The 20872-nt window shown below is 38.5% G+C and overlaps 1 protein-coding gene across 4 annotated transcripts in view; it reads left to right on the top strand.

Moving 5' to 3' along the window:
* Positions 1-924: 924 nt before the first annotated feature.
* Positions 925-20872, top strand: part of rnf111 (ring finger protein 111) — a 42592-nt gene continuing 22644 nt past the window's right edge. For 2 of the 4 annotated variants that reach the window (XM_067399520.1, XM_067399522.1), the window contains exons 1-3: positions 925-1363; positions 8800-9773; positions 16504-16624. In XM_067399520.1, the coding sequence (XP_067255621.1) occupies positions 8876-9773; positions 16504-16624 (1019 nt within the window). In that variant the 5' untranslated portion in view covers positions 925-1363; positions 8800-8875. The remainder of the gene's footprint in view (positions 1364-8799; positions 9774-16503; positions 16625-20872) is intronic. The other 2 variants (XM_067399521.1, XM_067399523.1) reach the window with 1 other exon arrangement.

Below are 20872 nucleotides of genomic sequence, written 5' to 3' on the forward strand. Positions count from 1 at the left end.
ATACTATATCAGAATGTACTGTAATAAAATACACTATTAAATTCTACATACATCTCTGATGATGCCTTGTTTATTGGAACAATGTTTATTGTGTTATACATTGGTTTATGTACTTAATGCAATAAAGGAAAAAAATGCATGAAAAAAAGGGTAGTATTAGTTCAAAATTCTTCCTGATAATACTAAACCATCCTTAATCATGCACTTGTTATATAGTTAACACGACATCATTATCGTTACTATACTGTGTTATCGCAGTCCTTCCTTCAGAACATAAATAAATCCTGCACCCATTAGTGAAATATCTGTGATCTTCGAGGGATTGATAGTTTTTAAATTGTTCACTATGCGTTTATGCCATAAACAAGACAGTTAACAATATTTAAGTATGATGATTTAGGTAGCAATGCGGGGTCAGTAGCACTCCAACTTACTGCAGTCAGCTCGTACAGATCTATGTTATGAATGGATGAAAAATTCTCCAAATAACGGTCCCTGGCATCTTTGGTGAGTTTATCGCGATATGAAATTTTAACTTTGTTCTTGTGCTTCTTCATATTTGCGAGTTATTTGCTTGTTATCTCAACTCGTGTAATCTCTTTCATTCTCACAGTCAGCAGGGATACCACAAATATGGCGCCGCGGTGACGTCACACACAACAAAATCACGTGTCTGACAAAGACCGATACAACACAGTAAGTTACATTGGTCAGCATTCACAAACCACACTAAAATATCTGTATAGATTAACAAGAGTCAGTAGTCAACAACTAAGATCATTAACGGTTATTCACAATATATCTCATTTTCGACAAGCCTTTAGGTGATGTTGTTGTCTCGGAGAGTCGTCAAGGATGCGAGAATGTCGTAAAATGTCGAAATGCTCGCTCGCGTGTGTGTGTGTGTGTGTGTGTGTGTGTGTGTGCGTAGCAGTAGCAGCAGCAGGCTGTTCACATACACACATAGCAGCGCTCTAATGGACGCCGCGGATAGGCAGGAATGGGGACTCGCACCCGAGGGCAAACGGGGAGGAATTCGAAACACATATGACCGTTAAATAAACTGTCCTCTCCGTACGATTAGCTCGCCGTGACGTTAAACGTGTGATGCTGTAACTCGCGTGCGTATTCTTATATATTTAAAGCGGAATCGTCGAAATATCCGTCAGTTAGCGGGGAGGCTAAAGCGCTGGGCCTCTCGCTCTATCTCCCTCCCTCTCCGGGTTTGTGTGACTGTCAATTTCACACAAGCCTCCGCTGACGTTCACTTGCTTCCCCAATACTTTTCTACTTCTGTCGACGAAAATTGTACACTGGAAAGGGGGTTAAGTTCAAGAGGGATAGTTTTCCAACGTGTATAGAGGTAAGTGGCTTTGTTTATATTTTTTAATGGTAAATTTCAATTGGTATGAGCTATTGTTTGAGTAACCGGAGAGGCTAATAGCCCGCCGCTAGCAGTTTCAGTAGAGATGTTTGTCCCAGCACATCCAGGCCCAATGGTCTACTGATATACACAACATTAGCTGTCACTGTTGGCTTAAACGTGTCCTAGATGTCTGCTTTAGGATACGTTTTATAATCTGAAGTGCTGTCAGCTGATGTGTTGAAGAAAGTGAGAACAACAGCATCAACATGCCATCGCTGCCTTTCTTTTTCTGTTGTTTGTCAAACCCTCGTTGCCTTTGTGTTATGATTTATTGGATTGTTGTTGTACCGACGTTGTTATTTGATTGGAAATGGAAAAGCTGGTTTCATCTGACCATTTTTTGCTGGATCAGATTCCAGTCTTTGCATTTACAATAACATTTTAATGTGCCCCCTCTGGGACCATGACATATGTGCTGTTGACTTCCATAAATCAGTGACATCTGAAAAGAGATTATTAATTTCACCATGGCTCAAACTACTGATCAGTGATTTGTTCAAAGAATCTTCTCTTTCATGGTGCACTTCCATCATCTGTTTTGAAAAACAAACCCTTAGAAATAAGATGCAGTGTTTCTTTTGCTGCTCCCAAATGCAGTAATCCCATCCAGATATGAAAATGCTATCTCTGTCATTGTCTTAACAGCTCATAAAAATTTCATGTCATCTGCCTCTATAAAGGATTAAATTGTACATATTAATAATAAAGTGTTTCAGCTTTCCAACATGAGACGTCATGCCTGGAGAAAGAACTGCTGTTTGCTTTCAGACCTGTTAATTTATTGACATCTGTGCTTGATCTCTGAATATTTACTAATGGTCTTTCCCAGCTATACTAACATTGAGGAGAAAAATGTCTGTCACAGTCGTTTGGTTGATACTTTTTAGTTAACTCACTTAAATTGGCGAATAATTGAAAATAAAGGGTTAGTTCACCCAAAAATGAAATTTCTGTCATTAATTACTCACCCTCATGTTGTTCCAAATCCTGTAAGACCTTTGTTCATCTTCCGAACACAAATTAAGGTATTTTTGATGAAATCCGAGAGCTCTCTGACCCAATTTAATTACCACTGTAAAGGCCCAGAAAAGTTGTAAAGACATTGTTAAAATAGTCCATGTAACTGCAGTGGTTCAACCTTGATGTTATGAAGTGACGAGAATACTCTTTTTGCGCAAAAATAACAGCTTTATTCAACAATTTTTTTTGTCTTCCATGTCAGTCTCCTACGCAGTTGCTGCAGTAAGCACAGTTCAACGCTTGAATTTACATCCGAATGCCCACTCTGTATTGGGTGACACTGTACATGTGAGCAGCATGACACGTGTGTGATGCTGACGCAGGAGCCGGCCAATAATGAGTCGGCATTCTGACATAGAACACGGAAGCGTTGAACTGCGTTCTCTACGTCAACTGCTGTTAAAGGCTTAGTTCACCCAAAAATGAAAATTCTGTCATTTATCGAATCAGGATTCAGATCACGTGTCAAACTGCCAATGGCTAAAATCACGTGACTTTGGCGCTCCGAACTGCAGATTCGATACACTGATTCATTTATGATCAGATGCTTTCTGAAACAGTGTTTTGAAATCGGCCATCACTAAATAAGTCGTTATTTTGGTTTTTTTGGCGCACCAAAATATTCTCGTCGCTTTATAATATTAATATTGAACCACTGTACTCACATGAACCGATTTAAATATGTTTTTAGCACATTAATGGATCTTGAGAGAGGAAGTGTCATTGCTCCCTATGAAGGCCTCACGGAGCCATCGGATTTCAACTAAAATATCTTAATTTGTGTTCTGAAAATTAACGAATGTCTTATGGGTGTGGAACGGCATGAGGGTGAGTAATAAATGACAGAATTTTCATTTTTGCATGAACTAACCCTTTAAACCCTTTTTTTTTTTCAATGATTATTTTAATGTTAGAGGTTCATTACAAACACATAACAGAACCGCACTGGACAACTAGCAAAGTGCGAAGCTCAAACGTACTCTCTGCAGTCAGTTAAAGACCATTTTGGTTGTTTAAAATATCTGATGGATGAACTCATGTCTCGATTGGACACATTTATTTAATAACATGCTGTCAATTTTGATAAAACTTCCCCATGTTATGAACCGCCATTTTTGATACTGTCGCTGAATGCAGTTGTGATTCCTGAAAATGCGTATACAGACAAGGCATTATAAAATCGCTTACTAAAGGTTTGTGATGCAGCTACTGTCAGATCCAATACAGTTGGCTGCTTCATCTTTCAACAAAAGTTTTTTTATGAACTCTCCATTACACTGTGCCTCACTGACAAAACAAAATGCTCCAAACATACATATGTTTCTCCGACGTGATCCAGGACGCCAATAAAATTACCCAATCCACTTGCTTCCGATGCTGGGATACTTCTGAAGTCTTTAAAGAGATGCAAATGTGCTGTTTAAGCTGGATGCGTCCATTAAGTGACTGAACGCCAGTGGGCGGGGCCTATGGTGCGATGATGTATAACTGTTCATCGATGTCTTGCTCTGGAGGCAGTCATATGTAAATGCATTTGCCAATGTGACATCACAAATTCCGCAATATCAAAACTAGCCATTTTTAGAGCTTGATTAAATAAATGCTTTATATTCTAAAAGAGAATTTATTGTGATATGCTTGTGCATTGTTTATAACTATTTCTGTATTTTATGTTGATTTCAGCTAACAACTGTATATTAGATTTGACCCAATTTGTTCAGAATTTCCTTCAGTTAATTGATTCAGCTGAAGTTTGAGGGGGGGGTTGTATAGAACATAGTAAAGCTGAAAAAAAAAAATGAATCTCAGGGTGCCCAAGTTGTTTTTAATGTAACCGTTGCATGACCCTGCTCCTCGATGTAAAGTGAGAGCATACTATTAATAAATGTGTATTGACTGCACTTATTTTTCGGGTCTTTCAGATGTAACTTGAATTATTGCTGACTTGTTGGTGATGTTTACATTTCATAAACCTTAATTTGTGTGGTGAATTTGTAGTGATATTTACAGTTATTCCTCCCACATTTTGGCTGTGTGTCATGCTATTGCTTATGGTGGAGCTACTCAACATAGATATACACAGCAGTCCCTGGGGAAGGAATTAAAACAGTCCCCTAAAATCCCCTATCTTCTGAAATCTGTATCCACCTTGGCGTCAAGAGGCACTGCCGCAATGGGGCCCTCTGGGGTTGCCTCATATGGAGGTGCTGTGGTGCACTTTGTTGCATGGCACAGCGGTACATCACAGGTTGACAGGATCGGCCTCAGAGGAGCCTGGGAGAGCAGTCTAGCTCAGGGATGTCGATCAACACAGTCTGAGCTCTTATTTCTTAATGGAGTGAAGAGTGAAAATGGTGCTAAAAACGTTATAAATAATGAATAAATCCGTTTAACATGCAATAGAAGCCTAGTCACACTGTTTTTATGTGGTGCAAGTCTAGGTTCCTCATCTCAGTCTTGAAGTAACAATATTTATAGCAAGGATACATTTTAAAACCTGTATTTTTTTTTTTTGTTTGTTTGTTTTCTGTTTATATAAATAAAAATGCTTCTCAATGTTCCCCCTTTTTACAAAAAAATTAATTCCCAGCTTTATTTTACATAGGTTGATGTTTTCTTAATTATAGACTTAAGGGTTGTGAGAGTTTGGTTTGCTTTTGTGAAACTGGATATTGCTCAATACCAGTGGGTCATAATAAAAGTTAGCGGTCTTGATAGAATAACAGTATTACCATAGTTACAGTAAAACATTTTGACTGCAGTTACAGGAAACTTGACTCTATTTACTTTGGAAGACATTTTTTTTTAATTCTTTTGAAGTCTTCTTGGTTTTCAGATTTCTGATACAGCAGTAGTTTCTAATTTATATAAACTCTATATTAATTTTCTATACATTGATAGCACCCAGTGTTTGCTTAGACTGCTTTCAGTGATTTACAGATTTTTAGCTGATATTTACACTATGGTTCAAGAGCATCAAATCAAGATGTTTCTTTGAAAGAAATGAATACATTTATCCTGCAAGAATGCGTTCAGTTGATCAAAAGTGACAGTAAAGATATTTATAATGTTATAAATATTGGTGGGCGATATGGCAAAAAATATGGTATATATGGTAAAATATATGGCAAAAATATCATATCACGATTTTTTTCAGGAAAATCACTATTCATGTTGGTTTTACTATTTTGCAAGTGATTGAGCAGTAAAGCCAAACTAATTTCCCTATTTTAAAAATGTAGCCTAAACTAAACTTACAAAGTAACAAAATATAAAAGAAAATGGCAGGCCATTTAGGCTAAAGTGGGCAGAGATTAAAATAATTATTTCATTATTTAGGACTGCACATGTGCATTGGCTGCTCCAGCCTAAAAAAAAAACAAAAACTTTTTTAACACCTATTTGAGCATAATAAACCACATTTATGATACAATTGTCGTCAGATTTAATTGGTGATTTCAAATATGAAATTTAATCATATGCTTGGTGACCAGCTTTGAAGAATTTTGATGTTTCCCCATTCAAAGAGCTGCACTTGCATGACTGAAATAACTGCCTGAGAGGCGTTTCAAAGATGGCCGCCAAGTGAAACGACTTGTCTTAAAGGGACTTTGATTTAGGCCCAGTTTACACTAATGCATATTTGTTTTAAAGCGCATAAGCTACTATGGTTATGCTACACTGATGTTTTCGAACCTCGAAAACAAAGACTTACGAAAATGCTGCAGACCCCATTTTAGTTTGAAAACGCCGGGGTTGCAGTGAAAAGGCTGGCATGGCTGCTCACGTTCGCTCTGCGTATCCTTGATGACTGTGTAAACAGTAACATGGAGACTGAACTGCAATCTTTGTTGTCATTTTTAGCAGCCATTGTACGGTTAAACGTTTTTTTTTTTATATATTGCAGCTACCTACATAGATACGCAAGACGCAACTGTTTACACTTGTACGCGCATGCCTAGTATGCATGAACGGTCATGTGGCATGCGTTTTCAGTTGTATAGAATAGACGGAGATGATTTCTGAAATGCTGTGGAAACGCCCGTGTAGACGAGGATCGTTTTCATTTTAAAATGCTGTTTTAAGACATAATCAACTGTGTATTTGACAGTTTAAGATGCAAAAGATAACCTAGATCAGTACTCACATGCTGTTTGACAGGATTTTAATGTGTGCATGCTTTGGGTGTGAATAAAATGTTTAACCAGCAAGGCTTTAAAATGCATACAAATAATAATCTTTAGTGATTTTAAATAACTGCAATGTCGTGTGTACGTTGTGTCGTTCCGTATGTTAGAACGGAGGCACTAGAACTTAAACTGATAGTTTTAGCATGATACAATGATGTTACTTAAAAAGCAGATCCTGGAGACATTTTAATCATTCACAATCAAAAATTGTGATATCGCACACCCCTACAGACTTCTATATTTCAAATAAATCTATTCTACTGAAATTTCCATTCAAAGAATCCTGAAAAAAAATCAGTTTCTACAAAAATATAAAGCAGCATAACCATTTTCAACATTTATAAGAAAAAATATGAAATGTTTCTTGCACAAAATCAGCATATTAGAATGATTTCTGAGGGATCATGTGACACTGAAGACTGGAGTAATGACGCTGATCTCAGAGATAAATTATATGTTAAAATATATTAAAATAGAAAAGTTATTTTAAATTGTAACATTATTTCACAATATTACTGTTCATACTGTAATTTTGAGCAAATAAATGCAGCCTTGGTGAGCATGTGAGACTTCTTTCAAAAACCTAAAAACCCTTACAAACTGCGAATGTTTTAATAGTAGTGTATCCAGACCCATTATTATTATTATTATTATTATTATTATTATTATTATTATTATTATATACCCCATTCTAGACATTTATGGTACCCATAACAACAGTCTAGGCTAATTCTTAAAACTAGTATGTTTGGCAGGGAAATCCTTTCTTTGTAAGTTTCGAAGTACACACAAACTGTGGCAATATTAACCCCTGGAATGCTTCATCTTTAGATTGCTGTATACAGGAAAGTTACTCTTTGACACTGTTACCAGACAGAGATGTTGACTCAAAAAGAGACTATATGCCTTAGGAAACAGATGGCTGCTTTCATAATTTACAGGTATGAGAACTTAGGGTCTTGCCATGGCTGCTGTGAAGCGTAAGGCGTTTGGGGCATGGTCCCACTCTGCGTGTCGAGATATTAATTAGGGAAGGCTGAAGAAATGTTAGTGCGTAATGGGAGTCTGGTGAATGGAAGAGTGATCGGAAACACAGCGAGATTTTGATTAAAGAGGGAAAGATGGTTGTGAGATGAGAATAAAAGAGGTAATAATAAAATGGCTGAATTGTTAGATTTTCATAATGAGAGGAGGAAGAGGCTTTGTGGACGTTGGTAATCATTGTGAAAATTACGGGCAATGATGGATAAATACCCATTATGCAAGCAAGCAGGAACCTAATTTGAGAGGGATTTAATTAGGTTGCTTCAGCCCAAATGACTGCATTATATAAGGATCAAGATGAAGAGACTCTTCATATACACCTGTATTGAACACCATTTTATGCAAAACAACAAACAGCTGTCTGCTATTAGGCATCACATTGTGTGAGAGATGTAGGCTGCTCTTTTCCTATGCTATTATCATAAGAATAATCAAAAACTAGGTGAGAGTGGGAAATAATGACCCCTAGCAGCATTATCTTGTGCATGGTTGATTTGTGTGTAGTCTTTTGCAGGAGGTATTAAGTGGCTCCTGAAACGTGTTTGGTTGCTCGTTTCTGTCTATGCGGTGCAAGAGATGACCTTTCTTTAGTCACCATTTCCTTTCTTTTATTACAACGCCAACAACAGCTGCCTGGATAACAGCCAGAAATGGCTTCTAAAACAACATTCACATCTAAGTCAGACTTAGGTTTTGCATCTTTTGTTTAAATTAACGATCAATTAATCATTAACCTTAACCTCTTAAATTCAAAGCAGGAGCGCTACTAAGTTATCGCGTTGCTTAACAAACCACTTGCTTGACCAACACAAAATTGGTGTTGTTTTTTGTCATCTTAGTAGCTTAGCTTTACAGTGAATATAGGAAATATCTCTTAACAAGTGCTTTTTAAATTTGATGACATATTAGAAGAGCTCTATTTTTATAGCATGAAAAAATAACTGCTTTATATGAAAATGTGATCTGTAAAACAGATAGACTTGTCATATATCGTTGAAAAGGTCTCGGGCAGAAAACAGTGCATATTTGTATGAAAAAGTATATATAATCTAATTTGTTTCACTCTTTTGGGGACAGTATTCTCATTTTGTGCATATTTTCTATGTTTTCCATTTGTAGGACTGGTGGATCTCCAATGGAACCTTTGGATTCAACATATTGAGCCTTGGTGGCACTTCGTTGTGGGTCAGTCGCAATGAAGAGTGAGATTCCGTCTGATGCACGACGTAAGCAGGAGCCCCTAAAGGGGCCTCTGGCTAACCCCGAACCCATGGAGACAGCTAAGAGCTTCCCCGCTGAGATGGAGGTGATTGGCAAGGCAGGAAGTGATTTCCCTTCTCAGCTGTGTGCCGAGACCAGGCACCGGCCTTCACGAGATGCTGGAGTTCGCAGAGACTGTGACAGAGGTTTGTCGGGACGCAAAAAGCGCAAGAGCCAGCAGCCTGGGCCATCATATTGTTCTCTGAAGGATGCGCCAGTGAGTGAGGCAGCCCTTACTCCGCCCCGTCACAGGCCCATGCTGCTAGAGACACGTAGCGAGGACGAGAGGAACCCAGAGTCCTCATTGAGTGACTGTGCCTCTTCGCCATCCTCCAGCCTTCGGTTTGGTGACTCGGACACTCTTAGCTCAGAGGAGGATGGTGGGGCGATGACAGTCAGACAGCAGCAGCAGCTCAAGGCTCCTGGTTCTGCCTCCACTGGCAGTGCAATGGGTGGCACAGGCACGGCAGTAGGCATGAGGCCACTGCTCGCCCGGACTCGTGCCAGCAGGTCACATAAATGGGCTCGGCTTGAGCCAGAAAGCAATCATGTGAAACGTCCATGTCTCAGCTCACGCAGGCCGTTGCATAGGAAACGGTTTGTGAAGGGCGGGGCAGGAGGCGGGGCCCAGCGGACTCCAAAGCAAAAGGAGCGTTTAAGGAAGAAGCGAGAGGTGATCGCACGGAAGAAGTACCTCCTGCACAGTACCAGCAGCTCCAGTGAGGAGCTGACCTCTGACTCCTCCTCCCCTTCCTCCACTGAGGCAGAGGATGAGCTGTACGTGGATGTTAGCAGCAGTAGCAGCCAAGCCAGCAATGCAGCTGTGGCCTCAGGTAAGACGCTTTTTATTCCACCTTAACCCTAACGTTACAAAATTTTGAGCGGCAAAAGATAACTGCACTCATTTGAAAGTGACCTATGACATCCTATGGCACGAAATTTTATATATTTCATGTGGCGAAAGTGATGTATTTGAGTATGACAAAAAAGAGGCTTGGGTCTTCACAAAATCTGAATGCAAGTGGTCACAGAAGACACATTTGAAACACATGATAATACCAGGTGTAACAGAAATGTGTCTTGGCTGACCACTTGTGATCGATTTAACCAAAAACGCATCTGAATACCAGGTGGAAACAGGCTTTCTCTCTCGCTTGCTCGATTTCCGGGATATTGTATATAATTTGCCGGCGTCAGGGAGCCGCTATCAAGACTCTCGGACATTCCGGGAGAGGTTCAGGCATAAGAATGTTACCGGCCAACTGACACGTTTCATATACTTATTTTAACCTTTAGGCCATGTGTCAGCTACATTTACATACTGTTTTCAAAGGAAGTTGTTTGAAGGACACAAAGAGCTCACTGTTAGTTCATATTGTAACTGGTTTGTTCGAATGAGAACATTGGCTTTTCTTCTATTCCTGTTGAGTCTGAAAATGTTTTTTTTGTATTTGATGAAAAAAGAAAACACCTTTTTAGGTAAATACTTTTCATATTTACACAATTCACTAATAACAGCGATCCACCACAGGTGTTTGGCAGGTGAACCGGTCAAAACTGTTTTTGTAACTGTGAAGTAAAACACTGCTGGAACACTGTATTGACCAATCAGCATCCAGATTGAAACCCTGGTTGATTTTCAATATATGATTATATATAGTGAAAGTTTTTTATTCTTTTTTTTTCTTTTTTTTTTAAAAATCTATTCATCAAAGTTTTCAACATTGTTGATAATAAAAAAAATGTTTCTTGAGTGCCAAATCAGCACATTAGAGTGATCTTACTGACCCCAAACTAGGGCTATTCCCATGAGATTGTCATGCGTGTCTCATCAGTAAAGCCGGTTCTGTGATTAGCGGTAAATGTCCATCACCTGCTTTCAAATGGAGCGGCACTTAATATACAGAGCCGTAGTTCGCGGACAAGCTACGCAATATCGCGTTCATAATCGCAGATGAATCGCCTTCGATTATGAACACGATATTGCGTAGCTTGTCCGCGAACTACGTATATTTTTTTTACCCTTTATGAACATTCAAGTTGTTGTTGATCTGAGCAAGTCTCGTTCCCTTAGTCCCCCTTTAAGAATATGTGGCAAAATAGATATAAACGCAATGGGAAAATAGCTACATTCTAAAAAAAAAAAACAAAAAAAACATTTTTTATGTTTGGCCAAATCTTCTGTTTTTGAGAGATGGCTACAAAGGATAAAATGGAAAAGAGCATTAGCAAGCTGTTCCGTGCGTGTTGCATGTCGCAGAATGTTTGAGTTTCCTGTTGAGCAACAGCAAATCCTCACCTAGCAGTCTGACGCTGCTCTCTCTACCGTACCAAAAAAAAAAAAATTACCTAAACCTTGCGCATTCCTCTCACAGAGATCTAAACCACTCGATTGAACATACACACATCACACACATAAAACCGCAAAAATGTGTTAAATATCTGCAGCTAAGCATGCATCAGAGGAAGACATGCCATACATAACCAGTGGCCTAGTGCTTAATCTCGCTCTCTGTCTCTCTCTCTCTCTTTCTCGCGCTCTCTCTCGCGCTCGCTCTCTCTCTCTCTTGCTTCCACTCACACACATCAGCATGTTTACAAATGTACATATGAGTGGTCTGCTACTCAAAAACAGACATAGACATAGAAATTAGCCAAATTCTATTACTATTTTTTATTATATTGTTAGTGAATGTAGATATTTCTAGTCATGCTTGGCTATAAAGTTATTTTGACTAATTTGTACTTTGATTACAATCTTTTTAAAATTAGTTTTTTAAATAATCTCTCCACAAATCTTGAGATCTTTAACATTTAAAAAAGTCAGAATATCAGTTTGAGTTAGATTACTAAACCTAATAGTTATCAGAGATTTTCTTTGGAAATGACTGAGTGGATGAGATCAGAGCATCTCTCCAGCACCCAGAGGTTTCCATGGGTCATTTCTTACTTTAGGCTAACTAGAGCTGCACGATTAAAGGTACAATTTGTAAGATATTCACAGTAAAATATCCGAAAACCACTAGGCGAGTGTTATATATTTTGTCCAGCTGATTACTAACTATATCTCTAATGTTTTCAACTACTTGTTAATCATGAGAAAATTCCCATTCTAAACAGTGACACGGGGCAGTGCAGTCGCCTGTCAATGACGTCAGTTACCCTTTGTTACCGCCTTTACTGACGTAGAAACCACATGACAACAGTGTTGTGGACAAATGTGTCTAGTGTCCAGTAAACCACTGCTTGAAGCAGTTCCTTATTTACTTCTTGCACGTTTTATGGTGGATTGTGCTACTTATTTATGGAACATAATTACTGTTTACCATCTGCCGCTGGTTCTGTCGAAAAGGACAGCTCCCGTAAACGTAAGCGTACGTTCCAACCAAACGATCCAAGAAGAGTTTGGGACAAGAGGAGAGAAAGAGCGAGGATCAATATCAGTTTTGCATTTTCTAGATGGAGAGAGCTTTGTGACATACTTCACCTACAAAGAGATGCTGATCTTGCTTGTGTTTTACTCGACAGTATGCCATTATAACGATCAAAACGATTAGTATTATGGGGCATACACGCCAAACGCGGGGCATCGCGTCTCTAGACCCGCGCAAGGACGTGTCTGATCCATAGTCTGATCCTTCTTTGCATTGACTTTGTATGTAATCTACTCGCGCAAATCGTTGAACTCGGGTTTGCTATGTATGCCCAATTTTTGTGTTTGAATGTACACGAGTGTATATATTTGTTGAACAAGGGGTAATAGTTTTCATATCATCTGACTAAACGGTAATCAATTAATTTGATAATTTACTGTCAAACTATATTTGCTGTATTGTAATTGTTTTGTCTGAGATTGATGCCAGTTGTCTGGAAGGACATGGATGGGTGGACGAACGGACATTTTCTTGGAGGGGCTGGAATCTGAGTGTTTGTTGTGCGGAGGTCTTGCTGACCTTGACTTGACCTATTGCAATATAGCATGACGCAATATGTAATGGTGGCATGTGAAAATTGTCTTTTTCAGACACTTACGAAATCCAGTATTGGATAGATTTGTTAGTTACTGTAGCAGCTACAGTGTAGTTATCATAATTTTACATCATAATAAAAATTGTGCTGTCAATATATATGGTAAAGCGGAAGCAGCGCCGGCGACAGTGGCATAATAAAAGTCCCGCTGCTCGTGAGGCGTGTTGCGCAATCGCTCCAGGTCCTCGTTCAGCTCCCACAACACTCGGTCCTGCTCTGCTTCATACTACAGTAACGTTAATATTCGCATCCATTGACATGTTTTCTTCCCAAGTCCTTTTGCACTATCTGTTGAGGTGGAGACCACATGTCCCAAGATTCCACACTCAAACTTGCCGTCATCAAGCTACGCCTTTGTTTTGAATAGGCCTCTAGTGACCTCTAGCGGATAAAATTATCACATACTGCACCTTTAATCGTTAAAAGTTTGCAATCTCTAATCAAACACCCATGCAATATTGTTCTTAAATGACAACAATTCTGCAATGTCTATTAAACCTTTGAAAAATAGCACACCAGAATATTCAAATCTGCGTTAGTGCTGCTGCTGACCCAGAGAGAGAAGTCAGAAAAAGTGAAAGTGACGTGACATGTAGCCAAGTATGATGTCCCATACTCTGAATTTGGGCTCTGTATTTATCCCATTTAAGTGCTCACACATGGCAGAGAGCAGTGAACAAACACACGCACACCCAGAGCAGTGGGCAGCCATTTTTTTTTTGCTGCGGGACCCGGGGAGCAGTTGAGGGTTCGGTGCCTTGCTCAAGGGTCGTGGTATTGAGGATGGTACATTCACTCCCCCCACCGACAATAAAAAGCCATGTATTGGTATTAAACCGCTTCACAGACAGTCTTTTCAACCACACAGTATCATTATTTCTGTTACAAATATTCAAATTATCAAAATAGTACTGGGCTAAAAGTTTTTAGGTTGGATAATATAAACACTAATCTCTGTGGTAGGATCAAAATAGATTAAATCACTTTTTAACTTGGTGCTTAAAATGAAGATTGTATTGATACATTACACCACTAGGTGGTGACAAGTGACTATTAAAAATGTATTTGTCATTGAATCATTAATTTGAGATTTTTGTTCAAAAACGCTGATTCATCCAGTATTGAAACAAGTGAAGTATTTATAAGAGTCATTGAATCATTCATTCAGACTGTTTTTTAAAATGATTAATTCAAATTAACCCAGATAGCACATACATCTCCAAGATGTCTTATAAAGAACGCATCTGCTGTGTACAAACGTCTTTAAAAAGTCAGTTTTAATTGCATTCTAAATCATAAACATCTTAAAGAGATTTTCTAAATGTCTATTTAACATCTGACAGAAAACTTCTCAGATTTGTTGCAGAAAAGAAAACACTCAACAACAAAAAAAAAAGTCTTCCAGATGAAAACACGCACATCTAATAGACGTCTCTGTGATGTACCTGTGCTATCTGAAAGTTAAACATTAGACTGCAGGACTTAACATTTTGTCAGAACCTCTAGTAAATTGTTTTTTTTTTGTTTAGTTGACACAGTTAGCACTGAGTTGTTTAGTTGATGTTCAGAATTGTGGGAGAATCGCAATCTTTGTTTGAAACAAAATATTGTGATTCTCAGTTTATTCAGAAGTGCTTTTATGATAGCAGATTTCCACAGGATTGCAGAATTGTTACCATGAATGATAGTGTACGTTTGAATACATAATATATGGCTGCGTGTTTACTGGTGTAAGTTGAAGTTATATTTGGTAGTGTGATCATTTCTTGTGGGCAGCGTGGGGAACGGGGTAAGAGCGGGGTGCTAAGCAGCAGCACTCAGTGGGATAGCCGACCTTAACAACACACCCCAGAGAATGATGATGAATCTCCCGAGCCAAGAGCTTCTGCCTCAGTGCACAAACATGCCTAACACCGATAGTACAGCACAACAACCTTACAATACTGAAGTAGACTTGTTTTAACATATTGTATTCAGTATATTGTGCAGTTGGTGCACATGCTAACTAGTGCCGCAATGCTCATGAGAGACGCAAAAGTTTAATTCTGATTTGTGAAGCCAAAATTAATAGAATTTTAAAAAATTATGGTGGAAGGAATGTAATGAACATCAATTAAGTCTTTTGCATCTTTTACTAAAAACTGTGTGGGGATCATGTCACTACTGTAATTCAAATCAATGTTTTTCAAAGGTCTGTAATTTTCTGTTGAAATGGAGCTCGAGTAGAAGTTGTTTGTCAGTCGCACTGAGACATGTACCAGCTATGCTTGAGAGCTTTATTTTGAACACACCCTGGGCCTCTTGACACCAAATCCAGGCAGGGCTTGAGTTAAAGAAGGAATGAGAAGTTGAGCAGTAGAGCCAATCAGAAGAGAGATAAATGATTGTACTACAAAAGCCTGTGCCGGCATACTGCAACGCACATCTTTGACTGACCTACATTTAGTTTCCCCAGAACACACACAAGCACGCCTGCCTGAAGCATTGGTTGGCTCCACTGCTGCACCAAACCATCATCAATTAAACAGCTGTAGCTACTGAGGCTTATATTGCTTCTGCTCTAGATTAATGAGTGGCCTAGTGTAGCTTTCAGAAGACTTGGGGAGCTCAGATAACACTATGAAAGTACAGATTGAGGCAGAATATGACAACAGATATCTTTGATGGTAGTGTGTATGTATGTGCTTCTCATCAAAAACCCGCAGGGATTCTGTTAGATTTTCAAATACACAAAATGTGTGTTGGTTACTTCAAAAATAAACATTTTACCTGAGGAGCCCTTCACTGATTCAAGTTCTGGATGTTTTTGTGACATCAAACATCATCATATGTGAGTCACAGACACTTTTCCATTTTAACTGAATTTAGTTCTAATTTGACAATGTTGTTGGTTAACTATTAATGATCAGTTAATGAGCTTCGGATGTCGATTGGGGGGGAATGAACATCCCTAGGCCCTGGAGTCAAAAAGTTTAAGAACCACTGCTTCAAACATGACTTTAAAAAAGTATATTCTTTGTTGTTGTTGTTGTTGTTGTTGTTGTTGTTGTTGTTGTTGTTGTTGTTGTTGTTGTTGTTGTTGTTGTTGTTGTTGTTGTTGTTGTTGTTGTTGTTGTTGTTGTTGTTGTTGTTGTTGTTGTTGTTTTATAACACCGCCTATTATTTTTGTAGTTCTGTTTGGTGATATTACTAACTCCATGCTTAACAACTATGAATCTTCCAATACAGATTTGGCATGTACAGTAGCTAACTTGCATTGATTGCATCAAATGATTTAATTTCTTTTAATTTTAAATGTAAGTATTTTGAATTAACTTTTAATAAAATGTGCTATATAAATAAACTTGCCTTGGCCAAATGTGTACTACTGGAAAGAAAATGGGTAGATTATTGATTGCTCAGTTACATCTCTTCCTGTATCAGTTTCCATAATTGTGCTCTTAATCGTGTATATTTGCTCTGTACAAGTAGATTTCAGTGCAGTGTTGCTTGAATGTTAGCATTGATGAGCTTAATTTCCATGTTATCATTTAGGTGTCCTGGATGAAGACGTGGTTGTGATCGAAGCGACTCCTGCACCTGCAGTGCCTGCCAGCGAGGAAATCAACGTCACCTCCACGGACAGTGAAGTGGAGATTGTGGGCGATGCCTTCAGGTGAGATTACTCATCAATAAGTCATTGTAGCTGGATTTGAGCAAGTATTGTAATTTTTACAAAGAACAGCTGTTTATATATCTTATTAAAATATTGGATATATTTTCTTCATATGCCATTAAATGAAACTCATCTGAACCGCACTATGAGTTTCATAGCTGTTTACAGTTCTCTGAAATACTCAGTGAGGAGCTGTTGGTACCCCAGTCCAGATGAGAGGGCACATCTGGGTTTAGACATGAAGCTGGCAGTCTCCAGTGTTATGAAGGCATTCCAGCTGTTATTGTGTACTTTGAGGATGATCCCCATATCAGAGAGAATGCACTCTTTCTTTCTTCTTTCTGTGGACTAAAATCAAGGTTCTGTCCTCTACACCCCACCCCCCCCCCCCCCCCCTTTTTTTTTTTTTTTTTTTTTTTTTTTGGATTGTGACCTGAAGGATTTTCTCACATTCTTGTGAAAGGAGTTTAGTACACTGCCTCAGCAGGGCTTGAAATTAACTTTTTTACTTGGTATCACTGGTGCTCAAAACTTCAAAAACTTAGGAGCACCACATTCTTTGCCACACACTTGTCCCACCATTTTTTGCAGACTCTGTTGGCACTCTCCAAGTTATTTACTGAATAAAAAAAAGTTTTCATAATTTATGAAATACTTTTTTTTTTTAACTATGTACTGTAATATGTCAAAAACATCATACAGCTCAGATAGTCATGTGTCATTTGAAGGGTCTCACAGAGTAGTTTTGTATGTGAAGCCCCACAAGACACATATGTAAATAATATACAGATGCAGCATTTATGTCATGTTTTCGCATGAAACCTAATGAAACAAGCTCTGATTGTAGAAAATGCCACATTGTTATATAAACAGATTCTCACAAGTAAAATGATTCCAGAATCAACATAAAACGTTGTGACTATCACAAGATATTCCTCACGGAGTTACGACACATAAAACTACACAGGTACACATAGTGAAGTAAAATCAAACGTATCTTTCACATCACATTTTCGCTAATAACTTCATGAAACCATGCATAGATCATAAAAAATGGCACATCATTACTTACAGTGGATGCTTCTGATTGGAATGAGTCCAAAATCAACATAATCCATTGCATCGATCATGAGAGATTCCTCACGGAGGAGCAACAATTTTAAAAATGCCCTCCGGGTGTCAAGGGCTAAACAAAAAGGCTTCCTTGGTTCCAAATGCTGTAACGTTTGATTACTTTATTCACCACAGCTCACGTTGAGGAACTTCACCAAAAAAGAAGTTTCTACTACCATATTTCCTTCCTGAGCTGATGCATGTCAAATAAGAAAGATATCTAAAATTATAATAAAAAATATTTTATCAGCAGTTTCTCAGCATGAGAATGTCCAAATGTATATTTTTCCCCCAAACAATACCTACCCTTTGACTCTCCTTGCTATAGTTTTGGAGTTATGAGTCTTTACTTTTTGTGTATGTCACTCAGGAAAAAAAACAACTCTAAAAATACCTTCAGAGCTTACAGAGTTAAATAAAAATATACAGAAATTATTCCGATGTAAGTGTTTTCCAACATTGTTTTTTCATCAGGCACTAATTTGCAGACTCTCATTAAGCTACAAAGTTGCGAGGTCCACGTTCAAGCAGCAATGGAGGTGAAACCGATAGGAGAGAAATTTCAAAAAGGAGAATTAAAAACAAAACAGAAGGAAGGAAGGAAAGAAAAGTACCGTGTGGGAGCGTTTTAGTGAAGTAGTCAACCAGGTTAACCATCAAGTGCTGGGTATGTGAAATGCAACAGTGTTCTTTTCATCTTCTCTCTTCAGCTCTTTACATTTTGCATGCTAGTTAGCACCATGTCACATGAAAACGGAGCGCAGTGAAAGGGAGTGATTGACTGCTAATATTAACCAACCTCAAATCTGCTTTAAAGTTAAGAATGTATAGATGAAGTTTAATTGGTTATGGGCTAGAACGGTGCATCGGTCATTGTATCAGCTCACAGCAAGCACATACTGTGCAGTAATTAGCGAATTTCTCGTACAGAAATGAAAACGGGTCGCACCTCAACCATTATTTGCACTTGCACAAATGCTCCCAAATATATTTTGAGGTCAAAGATTTAAATTTCAGGAGCATATGCATCCAAAATAGCCACAATTTCGAGCCTTGCTCTGCTTGAGTTTTGTAAAGATTGCCATTGAGTTCACAGAAGTGCAGAGACTTTGCATGTAGATTCGATTTTCAGCTTGCTGCACTGCGTATCCATTTAATAAACTCTAAAGCCTCTGGTATTTTGACTTGGTTCCCCCAAACCATGTCAGACGGAGCTCTCAGCAGGCCTCCACTTTGAAATCTGATAGAAGCTCTATACTCAATCAAATCTGATATGGTTTATGTCCGAACTGCGCCTCCTCTTCCCATTGCTTGATTTGGTTTCGGTATCCCACATCGCTCTTAATTGTTATTGAGGTGTCTGTTCCTGAGCTGAGAATCATTGCTTGATTCTATTACTTTTTTAACAGCTGCCAGAAATGTGCCGGACGCCGCCACAAGCCTGCCAGCAAAGTCATTCAGTCAAGCTCGTCGAATACCGAACTTTTATCATTGTGGGCTGTGCGTTGGAGCTTTATCGGTGGTGTTTTTTTTCGGGATCTGAATCATTGAGACGTTACAGTTGGATGAGTAACCCCTCAGGCTGTTTATTCACTGGTGCATGTTTGCATGTTTTATCCCATAGTGTTCACTAAAGCCCATAAACCTCTGTGACAGCATGAATGAGGTCAAACAAAGTTTTCACAGTCAAGTCAAGCCTGGAGGGATGTTTATTTAACATGCACACAAAGATAAGTAATTTTATTGTTGCCAGCTGTAAAGTTGTAATGTGTGCTGGCCATTTAAGTGGAGGTTGTGCTGGTCACAGGAAACCAGGTGGGCCTGCCAGGGATTTGCTGGTTATGTTCAGAATAAGAAACTAATATCTTTAATAGTGCCTCTTAAAGAGTTACAAGTCAATCTGTGTTCTATTTCCCATTTAAATAATAATAATCAGTTACTGATTTTGTGGTGGTAATTTCCAGAAATTTACAGCAGCGTGTATATTGGGTTGCTTTCACTTTAAAGGCCACTATATTCTCTCAGCAAAGTTATTTTTTGTTCTTCACTTAGCGGTAAAACGAAGTTCGAAATACATGACCAGTGATATACTGTTAGCGAACATCCGAAGCCGTCCACTCTGCTGAGAGCAATATTTAGATGAATATGTAGATATCCACACAGCGCTTTCCTCTCGATAACAAATGAAACAAAAACAACAAATTTGAGAAATCATCGAGCATTTTTTAAAATAAAACACTAGAAAAGCATCTGATCATAACAATGTGGATATGTTTGCACAAGCTCTGCAATTCGGCACTCTAGTAAAGTCACATCACGTTGATTTATTTAGATTTATATAGCCCTTTATATAATAGATTGCTTAAAATCAAGGAGCTTTACCATATTAAACATGAAAAACAATCAGTGTCTCATTTCATCAGAAGTACAGCTTCAATTTCTACCATAAAGCAGCTCTCCAGTGTGTTCATGTTTTCACTCACGGATGTCTGACCTCAGAGAACTGAACAGGAGAAATAATCCGGAAAAGATTTCCACATGAAAGAAGGCGGAGCTTCTGTGCACCTATCTATTACGTAATCGCCATGGACCAATGGTGGTACAAAGGTGTTTACCAGCCCTAGCAAATTTTTCTGGAAAATTTGCTTTGGCAAGCGGTTTCAAACTCCCAAAACGAAATTCATTTTGGACTGAAATTACGTCACATCAGTTCGTGCTTCGATTTCACTTGTATATATGGGCCTTAAGACCTACATGCACAGATTCAATATTGACACATGTCCCAAACCGTTTTATTTTTTTTGTTCATTTAAGATATAACCGCCAAGACAGACATTTTGAGATTATTGTGTATTTGACCATTCAAGGACAACAAGCCTCGAAAGAGAACAAAATTCGGCACTTGCACACTGAAAGCAGCAAGCGTGTGCACAGAAATCTGCAGCAAGTCTGACACCGGTCAGTATGACAGTACCGAATTGAGTTCTCTTTCGCACTTTTAAAACGTTTTCGGTTTTGCAAATATTTTGAGGTGAAATGGTGAATAATGCAGGATCGCAAAAAATTGATATTTTGTTGATTTTTGAATTGTATTCAGCGATCGCAGAGTCACAAAAAAACTCTAGGAACTGATCT

This window comes from Chanodichthys erythropterus, chromosome 11 (assembly GCF_024489055.1).
Source record: "Chanodichthys erythropterus isolate Z2021 chromosome 11, ASM2448905v1, whole genome shotgun sequence".
Lineage (NCBI taxonomy): Eukaryota > Metazoa > Chordata > Actinopteri > Cypriniformes > Xenocyprididae > Chanodichthys > Chanodichthys erythropterus.